At 43.2% G+C, this 16,587-nt stretch overlaps 1 protein-coding gene across 1 annotated transcript in view; it reads left to right on the forward strand.

Annotated features, from left to right (window-relative positions):
• The window catches only part of GABRA3 (gamma-aminobutyric acid type A receptor subunit alpha3), a 117,761-nt gene that overhangs the window by 72,190 nt on the left and 28,984 nt on the right, over positions 1–16,587 (forward strand). The window contains exon 6 of the mRNA XM_039873944.1: positions 4,350–4,493. Within this exon, the coding sequence (XP_039729878.1) occupies positions 4,350–4,493 (144 nt within the window). The remainder of the gene's footprint in view (positions 1–4,349; positions 4,494–16,587) is intronic.

Here is a 16,587-nt window from a genome sequence, read left to right on the forward strand (position 1 = left end):
CCTTGTCAGCTTACAATCCCTTTTTTTTTTATTTTTTACACCTACAGCACCTGATCTTCCTAGTATTAACCAGGCCCGACCCTGCTTAGCTTCCGAGATCAGGCGGGATCCAGCTTGTTCAGGGTAGCATGGCCATAGACTCTTGTCTTGGTTTAGATCCTATATTCTAGTTCTTACTTACCTCTTCCATCTCTCTCCCCCCTATACGCTGGCCTTCGGCCAGTTCCTAGAACACTGCAGGATCTTTCCCACTCAGAAACCTTTGCACTTGCCGTTTTTGTGGCCTGAAGAATATTCTCCATCATGTTCTGGGTCTTTTTCCTTTTACATGTTTTGACTGGAAAGCTACCCCCTTAAAGAGGTCTTCTCTGATCACTGTATGTCCCGAAACCCCCTCCTACCTCAGAAACTCTGTTTTACTTTTCCACAGAACATATTACTGTCTGATATTATCCTCTTTGTTTAGTTATTTATTTTCTGTCTTTCCACACTATCCTGTAAGCTCAATGAAGGGACGTGACCTCAAATATCTTACGACCACCGTACCTTAACTATCTAACATAATTTCTTAATATTCATTGAATGAGTGACAGAATCAAGAAAGTAAGCAAGCAATCTCTGACAATATGCGTTCAGAGGGAACGCTTTCTCAGTGGTGCCATTGTGGCAGGATCGTTTCTGACTTGCCATTTTCCTGGGGCCTGACATGTACCAAGGCTTAAGTAATAGAAAGAGACATTTGGCAAAGCAACTAAAAGCAAGGAGATGCTTGTGCCATCATAGCCCGTATACCATATACTGAGGCGGCCATATTGACAGAGTGAGTAGTTCTAATCAGCTGGTAGATATCTTTTCTGCAGTATCCACCGCCCCCCTCCCCCGCCACACTCCATCTCTGTTCCTCCATAAAAATAAAGTGATTGGAACTGAGAAGAGGTAGGACTCTACGGGAGGGAAGCTGAGGATTAAAGGAACCCATGGAGCTTGGAGAAAAGAGAGAAGAGAAGGCCTAAAGGGACAGAGTTCTGTTCCCCATGGGTGAATGGATTCCATCATTATCCACATAACTCGCAAAAGCTACAACCCGAGTCATCTAGAATCCTTCCTTAAACTTCCCCTTTTCCTTAACCGTCATGAAAAGCCGTCAGTTATAACATGTTCTACCTCTGAAATCTCCTCTCTGTCCCACTCAGTTCAGCCCACTGTCCACTACTATATATTATGCCCTAAGGGTCACATACTGCAAACATTGTGACGGCCTTTTAGCTGTTGTCTTGGCTTCGGCTTCACTTTTTCCCACCAGTCATCCATACTGCAGCTAGAGCGAGCCTTCCAAAGTATATATCTGGCCATGTTATCTCTCTGCTTTAAGCAGGTCTGCAATAACTTGTAGCCTATGGACCAAAAACCCTCACTTCTCAGTGTGGGCAATCAGGATGTGTTATAACGTTATTTCAGCTTTTCTCTAGCCTAGAAGTCCAGGAATACCATGAAATCCCCTAACACTCCATGTTTTCATTTGCTTTTTGCCTTCGCTGTGTTCTTTTGCTAGGAATGACCTTTCATGCATGCAAGGTGGCCTCCTCTAAGTAACGTCTACTTTCTGAATCCTTCTCCAACACTCCGCTCTAAGCAGAGGCCACAGCACCCTCCTCTGGTTTCATTTAACACTTGTTCCACTAGTGTGAATCCTTTTCATGTTCAGGCTTGTACTACGACTGTCGACTGTCGTACGCTCTCTGTCTCCCCCAATAGATTGTGGGCACCCTGATGGCAGTTACTGTGTCTTATTAACCTTTGTTTACCAGTACAAGGGCAGATTGAGAGCAGACACCGAATCCGGTAGTTTTCAATTTTTAAAAATTATTTTCTTCCTTTTCTTTTTCTTCCTTTATCAGTTCATGCCTTTCCTGCTTTGACCTCCATCATATGAGAAGAGAATTTTTGTTTTCTCCACAGAGCCCTCTGTTCTCATATACTATTTTCAAAGAAATAAAACCATTGCTTTTTGCATAAAGCAAGTTGCCACTCTGGGCCCAGTGACATTTCTAAGGTACTGGTAGCTGCACAATTTATTGTCACATCTGTACTAGGACATGTTAGGATTTGGGGGCTCATATTATCTACTCGAGGTACTCAGCTTAAGAGATCCAGCAAGAAATTTCTTTCTTAGGGGTGCAAAACATCTCCCATTCCGTACCCTTTGCCTTGAACAGACCTGTTCTATTTGTTACATTGTCAAACTCTTAGATATATTGAGCAGAATATTGCATCGTCCTTTAAACATAGGAAGTTACAACCATCTACAGAGCAAAGATAAGAAGACATATACAGATGATTTTCTGAAGTAGTGGAACCCCAAGCGTATGTACTAAAGATGGAAGGTGCTGAGGAAAATGAGAGGACAAGGGCCTTGTGAAATTACATTTCACTTAATAGTCTTAAGAATAAATTTGCGGTAAGGGCGCGAGAAGAATACTGAGGAGATTTCCCTTTCTTCTTGGTGATAGCAGTTTAAAGATCTGCAATTCCAATTGGGAGCCCTAGATAGCCCACAGGCAGCAGAAGATGCTATGTTTCCAAGACTGAATCGCAACAAATAAAAGACCATAGCCATTGGTGAGAGAAAGTCTATAGACCAGAGTTTGCAAATTGATGGTTTGCAGATGTGATTTGCTTAATACGTACAGTGTTTATAACTTTTAAAATCACTTGCCAAGGTTTGAAATTTGGGAAATGTCACATAAAATTCCAGATTTGTTTATTTATTGTGTTTATGATTTATTTTTTTTTAATTGAACCTGAAAGTTCAACAGGTCTTGTGATTGAATTCATACGCAGACTGTTGCTGTTGGGAAATGTGATTTTGCCTTAAGCAACAAACCTTTCCAGGCATCAAGATATTTTATAGATACAACCCTTATTTAAAATGTCTATTAATCAGGGGAGAAATTATATGTTGAACTAGAAGTATTTCTGTCAGCGTGTTGAAGAAATGCCTGAAACCAATCAGGGTGTATTATGTGGAAAAGTTAGACTTCCTGTGGTATTGTCTTCTGTAGCTTATGAGAGCACAGATATAAAACATGCCATAGGGTTATGTGTATTTTTTCCTGATTTCAATGAGAATTTTGATGTGAATGAAGAATTTGTTGGCATGTTGCTCATTACACCCACATTAGGAAATGGTTTATTTGAGTATATTCAAAAATGTCCTAAGAAGTGTAATATAGGAAGATCAGAATTAGTACATGTGAGGAAGGGTTAATGTCCAACTGTTACGAAATTTACGTCCAATGTTGCAAAGTTTTGTAGGGACACGGAGTTTGTTTGTTCATTGGTAGATTCACTAGGAATTATTTTCTCTGTGGTAAAACGTTTAGAGTTTATTATGGACATAGCAGCTACCATAGCCTCCACTGACTTGAACGACAGATAGCTCAAAACTTGGATGAAATGAGTGAGCAGTGTGGCTGGCGGTCAGCTTGCCTTTAACGAGCCTAGGTGCCTGAGTTAGGGCCAGGTGCTCACCCTGAACATAAAACCCACTATGCCAAGAATCAGTCCACGTCTGGAAAGAAAGCGAGTCTCTTCCTGTAAGATACTGACTAAAACGAAATAACCTCACCCCTCGTTCCCTCGCCATTCCCCTTACCTATATGCCTGTTAAAACTAATCTCTACTAAATTCTGTACTGGACATTGGAATTCTAAATATAAGACTTGACAGTAACACCTTGCTGCAGAAAAAAAAAAGTGGTAGGTTTCTGTCTGCAAATCAAGGGTGGTAAATGCCAAAGAAATATAATTTTTATTTATTGCTACTCTCAATTTTTCTTTTTTTTTTAATTTAAAATATCCCTAGTACAATTTTTTTTTTGCTGTATCTCATATGGGCACCCTATAATTAATTAAATAAATTTTCATTATATTTCCGGCAGTTAATTTTTCTTACAGCTAGCCTGCTTTATTTATTTAAGACACCTGTCTAGCTCCCGTAAGCACTTGAATTTGTGACAAGTGCATTAGACAATACTTTAGCCATTCCTCCCTTGCCCCTACTCTCTACTCTCCAAAGAAAAGTTTAACAATCTATTGGCAGTCCAAAAGATTGTGGGTCAGTGAGGGAACAGACCACTTTGGGTTCACTTCTGTGTACCCAGCATAAACTATAGTAGTTATACGATGATTGTTTATTAGATGGATGTATAAATGTACTTCCAAGAGAGAACACATACCAAGAAATCTTTTGAGATGGAAGTTGTATTTCAATCTCATGCAAATTTAGTGTCAAGGATAATCATTTTTCTTTCCCTTTAACTTCTCCTTCTCGACCTTTTTCTGCCTTAGATGCCTATACAACAGCCGAAGTGGTTTATTCTTGGACTCTTGGGAAGAACAAGTCTGTGGAAGTAGCACAGGATGGCTCTCGCCTGAATCAGTATGACCTCCTGGGCCATGTCGTTGGGACAGAGATAATCCGCTCTAGTACAGGTATTTATTTTATTTAACAAGCATTTTGCAACCTGTGCCAGTCACTGTTCTAAGTGTTTATAATAACTTGTGTAATCCTCGAAAGAGTCTTGTGGTGTAGGTACTATTATCATGAGGAAACTGAGGCATGGAGGTATTCGGTAATAGGCCTGCGCCATGTCACAGTTATACAATTCCAGAACCAAGATCTGAACCCTGGCAGGTCGGCTCCTCCAAGCCCGGGCTCTTAACCACCATGCCCCGCTGTCTTTTGGAGAGTGGGTGTAGACGGTCAAGGGACTGTAGCAGAAGAGAAGGCAAAGGGAAGCCATAATGATGGGATTGATGAACTTTGAACCTAAAAAAGTTTCATGGAGACATTTGCTGAACGAGGCCAGGTGCACAGCCAGGAGGTCCCGGGATGAGGCATGAAATTATTTTAAGTGAATCGCCCATCTCAGAAAGAAGTCTGGTAAAACTTTCCAGGTCCTCTCAGTTGCTCATTCTTGGATACTGGTAAATTGGACACAGAATATTGTTCTGTAGCCTCAAGTCCTATTTAGAAACTGACCAGGTGCAGGGGTGAGGACAGAGTTGTCCTCATTGCCGACTGGCCTTAGAGCACTTTGCAAATTGGAGTATATCTTGGGCCCACATATTTTGAAATATATGCATATATATATTGTATATATTGCAAAACATATATATATATTGCAAAATAAAATATACATATATATATTGCAACATATATATATATAGTCATTAAAGGATGGGAGCTTTCGACACTTGGCTCCGTGAAAGATCTCTGAATCCACAATTGTAAATGAAGTAGGGGACTTTTGTCCTTTTATTTCATTAGCTGGACACCGCTGTTCCCTGTCCTGTGATGTTACAGTGTGTGCCATGTTCTCTTTCCACGCCTGGACCGGGGGAGGGTGCCTTTAAAAAAATCAGCATTTGAAAAGGATTTAAATGACAATAAGATTTAGAAATTTGGAATTTGGTGTGGGGAAAGGCTGTTCTTGAGAAAGGCACCATACCGAGGTGTCTAAAGGCCAAACGTAGGTGAGAGCGTCACCTGGTGGATAATCTGGAGGAGCTGGAGCGTGTGGGGCAGCAGGGGTGTGCGCTGGCCTCCTCCCTCGAGCGGGTTCCGGGGTCCGATGCGTGGAGTGGGTAGTGGCTGGTGCAAGATGAAAGGCCGGGCGGACACTGTGTGCGTGGCCGGCCGCGTCCAAGAGTCCCCTCCCTCCAGCAGTGCGCGCCAGCGGCTGAGGCCCAGTGCCGGGCTTTGGAGTGTGCCGGGGGCGTGCCCGGGCCACCCGCACCCGGGCCCTTCGCTGCGAGGGGCACGCCCAGCCGTGGCGCACGGGGGCAGCGGGGCCGCCGAGGAGCCACAGCTATGACCCCGGCTGCGCCCTGCGCCCGCCGGAGGTGCTGCAAGTGTGGCCGCCCCGGGCTCCTTTGCGCACGGTGAAGCGGGGCTGACAGCGCTGTCGCTGCCGCTGGCTGCAGACCTGCTGCCGGGCCGGCACGTGCAGACCCCGGCCCTGGGCGCCCGCCTCGTTGGCGGGCTCGCGCTCCGCGCCCCCGCGCCCCGTGGAAGCGGAGCGCCGAGGCGCCCATCCTGGCAGTCGCGTCTCCTCGCGCCATCGCTGCCGACATCCGCGCTCAGAGCATCCCCTCCCCCACGGCCTTGTCCCTGGGGACAGCGCCAGAGAGCCTGGCTGCGCGGTGACGGGGCCGGGGCAGAGGCCCGGGGATGGGGACTTGTCTTCGGCGCCTGCGAAGTGCATTCCTTCCGTGTCGCTGAGCCGCCCGCATCTGTGAGAAGCACAGCGCCCGCTGTCCCTCCCGCCGGCGCTTGTGGGCAGGGGGGACAGAGGCTCCTGGGGGGAGCGTCTGCGCCCGTGGCAAGGCCCCTCGCAGCTCCGCACCGCACGGCGGGCCCCGGAGGCCCAGGACGCCACGCCCCTGGCCCTTGAGATGTCCACCCAGCAGAGGGACAGAATCCCCAAGGCCACTGCCCCGCCCCCGTTTGCTCCCCTGGCGCTGCTCACCTGGTGGCAGCTTTTGAGACCCGGCGTCGGCCACCCAGGCGGCCCCGGCTCCCGTTTCATTTGCTTAAACCGCTGCTTGTTTAGTCTTTAGCGCGTTCTTGGTAGGAAAATTAGAAATAGTAATTAAAATGTTCTTTAATTCCACCACTAGAAAAATCTTAGATTTTGGTACATTAACTGGTTATTGTACATTTTGGTGTATATGTAACCTCTAAGAAAGTTCCCTTTACATTTTTTTTTACAAAAATGAAACCATATTATTGATAGTTTTATAAGCTGTTTTTAAATTTAATTTTATGTCATACGCATATTTTTCTATCAGTAAATGTATAGGATCCAAATAAAATGTGCACACAAGTTAGTAATATTTTTCATTGAGATATAATTGACATATAACATTCTATCAGTTTCAGGCGCACAGCATGATGATTTGATATTTGTTACATTGCCAGATGACGATCATGATAAGTCTAGTTAACATCCATGATTGCACCTAGTTACAAGTTTGTTTCTCTCGTGATGAGAACTTTTAAGACCTGTTCTCTTAGCAACTTTCAAGTAAGCGGTACAGTATCGTTAACCATAGTCACCATGCTGTACATCACATCCCCAGGACGTAGTTATTTTATAACTAGAAGTTTGTATGTTTTCACCACCTTCACCCATGTCACCCATCATGCCCCCCGCCATCCCCGTCTCTGGCATCCATCAATCCATTCTCCATGAGCTTGGTTTTTTGTTTGTGTTTTGTTGTTTTAGAGTATACAAGTGAGATTTTACAGTATTGTTTTCCTCTGACTTGTTTCACTTAGCATAATGCCCTCTAGGTCCATCCATGTTGTCACAAATGGTAAGATTTCATTACTTTTACGGCTGAATAATATTCCACTGTATATGTGCCACCTCTTCTTTATTTGTCTATCTATGGACACTTAGGCTGCTTCCATATCTTGGCTATTGTAAATAACGCTGCAGTGAACATAGGAGTGCGTAGATCTTTTCGAATTAATGTTTTTGTTTTCTTCAAATAAATACCCAGAAATGGAATTGCGGTAGTCCTATTTTTAATGTTTTTGGAGATCTCCATATGTTTTACATAGTGTCTGTACCAATTTATATTCCCACCAACAGTGCACCTTTTCCCTACATCCTCACCAATACTTATTTCTTGTTAGTTATAAATAGTAATATTTTAACAATTAAGAGTGGACATACATGAATTATTACCCTTTTCAGTTACTTTAAAATTTCAAAACCCTATTCCTAGGCCACAGCATTCTCGGCAGTGATGTGATAAGTGTTATTGTCATTGGGAAGTGTAGCATTTCATTGTGAAACTCGGTAAAATAATATTTTCATTTTAATGGCCTCGCATACATGGATCATAATCTATTTAATGAATTATCTATTATTCTGTGTTTTAATGCTATGATCAACACCGTGTAGACCTTTTTTTCCCTATAGCATTTTGTCCCTCTATAATTATCTGCGTAGGATAGAGACAGAATGTCAAGATTGCTACTTCAGAAAGTAGACTTGTTTAAAAGATTTCTAATATATATATTGACAAATTGCCATTCTAGAAGGTTAAACAATTTACTCTCGCATTATCAGTGTATGAGCTTGCCAGTTTCCCTTCACTCGTGGACATGCAGATATTTCGGGATGAATTACGTCCCCTCCAAAAATGTAAAGTCCTGACCCCCAGTACCTCGGAATGTGACTTGATTTGAAAATAGGGTCATTGCAGATGTGATTAGATTACATCTCAAATTAGTTTTGAAAACGCGATACAATGTACATCAGTAAAAAGGTGAATTAACATATTAAAATTCATTCACACCATTCGGTACCATGCATCTGTAAGAAGGAATGAGAAAGCTCTTTACGTGCTGTCCAGTGGGAATATCTGCAGGATATGGTGTTGAATAAAAGAAAGCAAAACATACAATACTGAACAGCATAGGAGTGTATGTTCATATAGGGTTAATATTTCTAGAAATACATGCAAGAAGCCGTTCATTGCAGTTACTTAAAGGAAGGAGAAATGAGATGGGTGGTTTAGGGCAGCCATGGGAGGGAGACTTTTTGCTGTACACCCTTTGATAGCTTTTGATGTAGGAACCGTATAAATATTATTGTGTCACATGTATAGTTTGTATGTCACTATAAATTATAGATGTTCCTTTCCGAATTCAGAATATGTGGGGTCCAGCATATGAATGGGAAGCTGGACCAGGAAAATACTTACAATCCATAGAAGTTCTGTTTTGTATGATTGGCCTTCTCTCTGAATGCTGCCAATCCTCGGTATGACATCGTTCCAAGGGGAACGATGCTCTGTGCTCCAGATTCAAACACACATTAAATAAATTAATGAAATACCTCAGAATCTGTGGCTAGTTGTTCACACCATTCCCTATTTCAGCACTGATTTTATTTCTCCTTACTTGGAAAATGATTGCATTAATTTTCTAAGAGGAGGATCGGGGTGTATGATCTTATTTTCCATCTTTCTTAGAAATTTGAGCATTTGTTAGAATAAATCTCATCACTGTCATTGTATATATTACTTCTTCAGATATGTAGCATAGGTAAGTAAAGATGAACACAATGAGAGAGACACAAAGAAAAGCCAGAAAGATGGAGATCGAAAGAATACAGGAAGCAAGATAAAATTCAAGAAACACAGAGAGTTGGAAAAATACCAAACATTCATCTGAGAAAATCTATCCATCCACTCACTTAGTAATAATGAGTTAATTTGCCAAGCTCTTTAAAAAATCCTCTTGTGTCTTTCACAACCTTAGAAACTAGCTAAATCGTGAATGTGTTTTACGTTGTATTCCCAAATATTTCACACTTAACACAGATGGAGCTTAACAGGATGGAGTGCAAAGGCAGGGGGGAATTCCCCAAACCACTTAAAGGATCATCCTTCGTAATAAGATACACAGAGAGAGGCAAGAAAAAGGAATAAAATGATCCACTTTATGAAAATGCGTATAGCATTAATTTGCTAAACTTCTACACTTCTGGTCCCTAGATAATTACTAATTTGGGAATACATATGCATTATGTTTTATGTTGTACCCTTGCCTTGATATCTGTACCCCTGATATTGTGTGTTTTATATTTTACCCTCCATATTTCACACACAACACAGATGGTACTTGATAAGTTTAATAAGCTGAGACACAAAGGTGGAAATAACATGGGGGACTTGGAAAAAATCTCATCTGATCAAAGCTTCAGTTCCCACTTTGGCAGAGAAGAGGGAATAAAGAAATAGAAAATATCAGAGTTATATTTAACAGAACCTCTTCGGTTAGTCGTCACAATGAATTGATTTTCTAAGCTTTCTAAATGTCCACTTGTAATTTTCTCCCAGAGAAAATATTTAGGCTGTGAATACCTGTGAATGTGCTAAAGTGGCCTAAAGTATTTTTCCATTGTCCCTTTGACTATTTCACATTGGACTCAGATAGTCTTCAATACGGGGCAGAAATGGGAAATCTTCCCAACTGAGCAAAAGATTTCATTTCTCACTAAGGAGAATTCTTTTTGCCTCTGCCTCCCTCCCTCCCTCCCAGCTTTATTAACGTGTAAGTTAAAATTAACATTGTACACATTTAAGGTATACGATGTGATTATATATGTATTATTCGTGATTATATACATTATGAAGGGATTACAACAATCCAGTTAATATATCCACCACTTTAGTTATCTTTTTTATGCATGTGTGATGAGAACACTTAAGATCTACTCTCAGAAAATTTCAAGTATTAACTATAGCTGTCATGCTGTACATTAGATCCCCAGCATTTATTCATATTATAACTGAAAGTTTGTATGCTTTGATCAACATCTCCCCATTTCCCCTACCCCACAGCCCCTGGCCTGTTTGTACGAGTACAACTTATTTAGATTCCACATACAAATCACACCGTGTATTAGTATTTGTCTTTCTCTGTCTGGCTTATCTTACTTAGCATAATATCCTCCAGATTTGTTTATGTTGTAAAAAATGACAGGATTTTCTTATGATTTTTAGGCTAATACTCTATTGTCTGTGTGTGTATTATACATATTACGGTTTATTCATTCATTCATTGATAGACAGATTGTTTCCATGTCTTGGCTCTTGTGAATAATACTGCCATGAACGTGGGGGTGCAAATATCTCTTCTAGATTCTGATTTTATTTTCTTCAGACATATACCCAGAGAAGGCATTGCTGGATTCTATGATAGTTCTATTTTTATTTTTTTAGGAATCTCCATAGTATTTTCCATAATGGCTCTACCAATTTACATTTCCACCAATGGTGCACAAGGATTGCCTTTATTCTTGTCTTATTTTTTGTCTTTTTGATAATAGCCATTCTAACATGCGTGAGGTGATATCTCATTGTGGTTTTGATTCGCGTTTCCCCGATGATCAGTGATATTTAGCACCTTTTCGCGTACCTGTTAGCAATTCGTACGTCCTCCTTGGAAAAATGTCTATTCAGGTTCTTTTTAAATAAATTTTTTAATTGGATTATTTGTTTTTTGGTTTTGTTTTTTGTTTTTTGCTTTTAAATTGTAGGTGTTCTTTATATTTTTTTCAGTAATAACCTCATTAGATATATGGTTTGCAAATATATTCCCCCATTCTGCAGGTCGTCTTTTCATTTTTGGATTATTTCCTCTGCTACGTAGCTTTATAGTTTGATGTAGTCCCACTTGTTTATTTTGGGTTTGTTGCTTGTGCTTTTTGTGTCATATCCAAAAGTTCGTTGTTAAGACCAATGTCAAGATCTTTTCCTATATTTTCTTCAAGTTTTATGGTTTGGGGTCTTACGCTTAAGTCTTTAATCCATTACGTGTTAATTACTGATTATATCTCCTTAAGCGAGATCGATGTTTTCAGATTTTCTATTTCTTCACAATTCAGTGGGCCTTGCTCGACAGGGCCACTAGGGGGTGTGAGGAGATATCTTATTGTGGATTTGATTTGAATTTCCCTGATGATTAGTGATGTTGAGAACCTTTTCATGTACTTGTGTGCCTTCTGTTGGATGAGAGACTAGCTGTTTGCAGCGATCGATGGGGACCCCTCACCACACCAGTTGCTTTGGGCCAGGGTGCGCCTCCAGCTTGCTCTACTTTTCAGTTTTGGCGGTGGGAGTGGGGACCCTCAAGCCGCACGGTGGCCTGGCCATGGGCCGTTTGGGTGGGTGGGGGTGCTGCTGCTGGCGGTTTCTGACCCCCATGGGTCTCTGTGTCTGAGGAAGGAGGGGGCGCTACTGTCCCCAGGCTCCACGGCCAACGAGTTTTGACTCCCAGTGGTCACCCTAGAATGTGGGCTGCACGCAGGCTGCGCAGCCAACGGAGTGTGACCTCCCAGGGAAGCCTTGTCAGCGGATGGGGCCGTCACCATACCCAGGCCAAGCTGCTGGCTGGTTTTGATCCCTAGGGATCGCTTTGTAGAAGGACAGTGGAACTGCCGCCCCCGGACCGCATGACTGGTGATTTTTGACCTCCAGGGTTTGCCTCGTTGGCGGGCGGGAGGCACTGCCGCCCCCAGGCTATGTGTCCAGGCACGTTTTATTCTCCAGAGAATCACCTTATGTGTGACGGGCAGGCGGCTCGTTTCTGCTCCTAGGCTATGCGGTCAGCTGGTTTTGACTCCCAGGGGTCACTATGTTGGCGGATAGGGTTTGTTGCCGCCTCCCGGCGGTACGGCCAGCTGTTTGTTACCCAAGGATCACCTTATAGAAGGACAGCAGAGCTGTCGCCCCCAGCCCGCAAGGCGGTGTGTTTTGTTCCCCAGGGAATCGCCTTGTCTGCAGCAGGCGGGTGGCCTTGCCGCCCCTATGCCGTGCGGCAATAGGGGTGACTCCCAGGGATCGCCATGTTGGTGGCAGGGTTTCGGTATCTGCGGACCGGGGTTGCTGCTACCCCCAGGCTGCGCGACCTGCTGGTTTTGATCTTCAGGGACCACCTATGGAAAGACAGCAGAGCTGCCGCCCCGTGGCCGCAAGGTGGCGTGTTTTCTTCTCCAAGGAATCGCCTTGACTGCGGCAGGCGGGTGGCTGTGCCGCCCCTACGCTGCGCGGCAATCAGGGTTTGATACCGCCACCCCCCAGAGGTTACTGTGTAGGCAGGCAGGATTGCTGCCGCCCCAGGGCTTCTGGCTGGCGTGTTTTGACTCTCAGGGTTTGTCATGTCAGCGGCCAGCACGACTTGTTCCCCAAGGATCATCTCGTTGGTAGGCGGGTCGCTGTGTCTGTGGATTAGGATTGCTGTCGCCCCCAGGCTGCACGACGAGGGGTTTTGAGTCCCAGGGATCGCCTGGTAGGTGGGTGGGGGACGTCACCAGCTCCTGGATCCTCGATTGGTGGGTTTTGATCCCCGGGGATCGCTTTGTCGGCAGACAGGGTCACCGTATTTGCAAATGGGGATCGCTGCTACCCCCAGGCTGCACAGCCAGGGTTTTGATCCCCGGGGATCGCTTTGTCGGCAGACCTGGGTGCTGCTGCCTCCAGGCTCCGCAGCTGGTGGGTTTTGAGCCCCTAGGGATTGCCTGCTGCCCCGAGGCCCCGCAGCTGGTGTGTTTTGTTCCCCAGAGATTGCCTTGTCGGTGCGTGGGTAGCATCGCTGCCTGGAAGACTTGAAAGCCGCGGGTTTCGACTCCCAAGGGCCATCGTGTTGGCAGGCAGGGCTGCTGCCACCCCCAGCCTCCTTGGCAGGTTGGTTTTGACCCTCAGGGATTGCCTTGTCAATGGGCAGAGGAGCTGCCGTTCCCAGGCTGCGCAGCCAGCGGGTTTTGATTTCCAGGGATCGCCTAGTTGGCGGGCTGTAGGACCGCCCCCCCAGGCTGTGTGGCTAGCAGGCTTTGGCCACCAGAGGTCGCTATTTTGTCTGGGAGGGGGACATCAGAACACGGTAGGGAGGGTGGGGGGGAATGACACTTTTGATTGGTCCACCGCCATTGGACGAGGCCTCTGCTAGCGTCCTGCTATTGGTCAGGGCTCCGCTGATGGGCGGGGCCTCCATCTGTACTAATCTGTTTGCCAGCGCTACCCGCTGCTGTCAGAGGTTGGGTTTCTAGGCGGGCGAGGCCAGACTGCTACACTTTGATCAGAAGAGGTTGCGGGCTGGGACTTGGTACCACCGACAAATCTGGGCACTGATGGCTGTAAGTTCCAGACCCACCTTCTTTATTCTTAGCTGAGCCCAAGTAGTTTAGCCCTGCCAATTCCCACAGCGTTTCCCATGAGAGTAGACAGAAGTGGACCTCCAGGGGAATGCCTCGGAAAGCTGGAGAAGCTGGATATCTGCTGTGGGCTCTCCTTTCCCCACAGCAGAAACCATAGACCCAAAGGAACCCTCTAGGTGCTACATCAAGCTAGCCTACCGGAGGGAAGAAGGCAGCAAAGTGGTTTCAGCCTTACATCCTGGTTCTGGGATTTTCACAAAGGCAATCTTGTCTGTGGATGGTTGCTAATCCATATTTTTGTGATGGAATATTAGAGCCGGGATATCCTATTCCGCCATCTTGCTGATCTTATTCACTCTCTTTGCTTCTTTGGAAGAGAGACAGCAAGACATAAATTGAAAGAAAGAAGGATATAAAAGGAGAAAGTTGAACAAAATATATTCGGTTATTTAAAACTGGCTAATTTGATAAGCTTTTGCAAAGTCGACTTGCTTTTCCTTTTATCTATAGAAAATAACTAATTTATGAATATTTACTTTATTTCTTATAGATTAAATATTTAACGTGATCAGATACAGATTAATGGACAGGGGTGTGAGACTAATATGGGGAAGGGGGAAATTTTCCCAAACTAATCAGAGTCCATCTGTCGTTAGAAATAAATCCTCAATATCTTCTCAGTGGAGAGAGAGAGAGAGGAAAAACAGGGAGAGAAAGGAGTAGAAATGGACACAGGAGAGATCGGGAGGCAGTGGAGAACAAAGACAGAAATAAAAGGATTGAAAAATAAGCAGAGAGAAACTCCGAAGTTATAATAATTTTTATATGAGAATTCTTTGCTAAATTAAAGATATTTTACATTTACATTTTTCATGTTCACATAAACAAGCTAGATTGTGAATACACATACAATATGTATTGTATATTGCAGTTTGCATGGCCAGATGGTGCTTCCTAGGCTTAGGTAGAAGGGGAGCGGGTAGGGTAGGAAAGAGGGAAATTGCCTCATTTGGGAGACCTGCCAAAACCAAATGTGGAATGAGGGAGAGAGGGGAAAAGAATTTCTGACAGGAAAGGAAGTTGAGCAATCCCATATCATAGATCTTTGGGGACTGTTTGGGGGTATTTGGCTTTTACTCTCTGAGAGATTGGAAACTATTGCAGGGTTTTGAACAAAAGAAAGACAAAGCCGATTTAGGTTTTAATAAGATCGTTTTGGCTACTGTGTTAAGAATGCATTATCGAACCAATTGTTTTCTCCCTTTCTGATCTACCAAAGTACATCTTTCTGTGTTGACGTACATTTATTAACTAAAGCACCTTTGATAGTCACATATAGATCTATCTTATGGATGCACTGCAATTTATATATAAAATCCATTTATATGAGTTCTTAATACATTGCTACTTTAAGCAGTGCTGAGAGAAACATTGTATGTAATTCATCTAATTATTTCATAAAGATATTTTAGTATAAATAAAATTGATGGGTAAAGGGGATGTGTACTTCTTTTTTATCATTTTATATTAGTTTCGGGTAGACAGTACAAAGGTTAGACATTTCTATAATTTATGAAGTGATCCCCGATTACTCTAGCACCCACCTGGCACTGAAAACAGCCATTACAGCAATAGTGACCATATTCCTTGTGCTGTACTCCACAGCCCCGTGACTGTTTTGTAACTATTAATTTATACTTCTTCATCCCTTTACCTTTTTCACCCCTCCCCGCTCCAACCCCACTTTCCCCTGGCAGTCACCAGTTTGTTCTCTGTATCTGTGAGGCTGTTTTCATTTAGTTTGTTAATTTCTTTTGTTCCTTAGATACTGCATATAAGTGACATCATACACTATTTATGTTAGCTTAAAATGTGTGCGAAATGAGGTAAAATTTATTTCTGAGCATTTGTATTATATGAGACATTCTCTTTTTAAAAAATCTGATTTCTACAAGGAACATGTAAAGAAATTCTAGTAAAAGTTTATTATTAAAATAATCCTGGGGAAGAGCAGAAATATGACTCTTCACATATAAAAATAATTTCTATTCTTTTTATTATTTGTGAAAATTGGTATCTTCTGAGCACTTTTAGAATCTTCAGAAAGGACTCTTTTTATCTGTGCCTGTAGAGTCTATGTATATAGTTCATCATACACATATGTTTGTATTATCTAGAGCTTTATTACATATGCTATGTAAACAATTATAATCATTTTAGTGGTATCCTTATGCAAATTAAAAATTAAAAAAAAATGCTTTGACGAGGGCAAGAACAGAAGCAAGACCAGTTAGAAAGCTTTACAATATTCCAGGTGGCTTAGACCAGAGTCGTAGCAGTGGAGGTGGTGATAAGTGGTCAAATTATGGATGTATTTTGAAGAAGCAACCGTCAGGGTTTGCTGATTTATTGGGTGTCTACGTGTGCTTGCATGTGAGCACACGAAGGCATACACAGGGAAAGAAAAGTCAGTGATGATACCGGGTTTTTGAAGAATTTGATTTTAGCCTGTGTTCCTGAGAGCTACCATGTACTGTTGGAGGAGCCAGTATGGAGGGGTTGGGGGGTGGAGAGAATAAAAGACCCAGACATCTTAGGTCAAGATACCTATCATATCCCCAAGTGGTGATGTCGAATAGGTAATTGAATTAAGGAACCCTAGGTCTCCTGTATCAAGATACCACAAACTGGGAGTCTTAAGACAACAGAAATTTATCATCCTCAGCTCTGGAGGCTAGAAATTTGAAACGAGGGTTTTTGCAGGGGTGTTTCCTTCTGGACGTTCTGAAGGAGAATCTGTTCTGTGTCTCTGTCTCCTAATTTCCGAAGGTTGCCAGCAATCTTTG

Source organism: Pteropus medius, unplaced genomic scaffold, assembly GCF_902729225.1.
Source record: "Pteropus medius unplaced genomic scaffold, Ma_sr-lr_union100, whole genome shotgun sequence".
NCBI lineage: Eukaryota > Metazoa > Chordata > Mammalia > Chiroptera > Pteropodidae > Pteropus > Pteropus medius.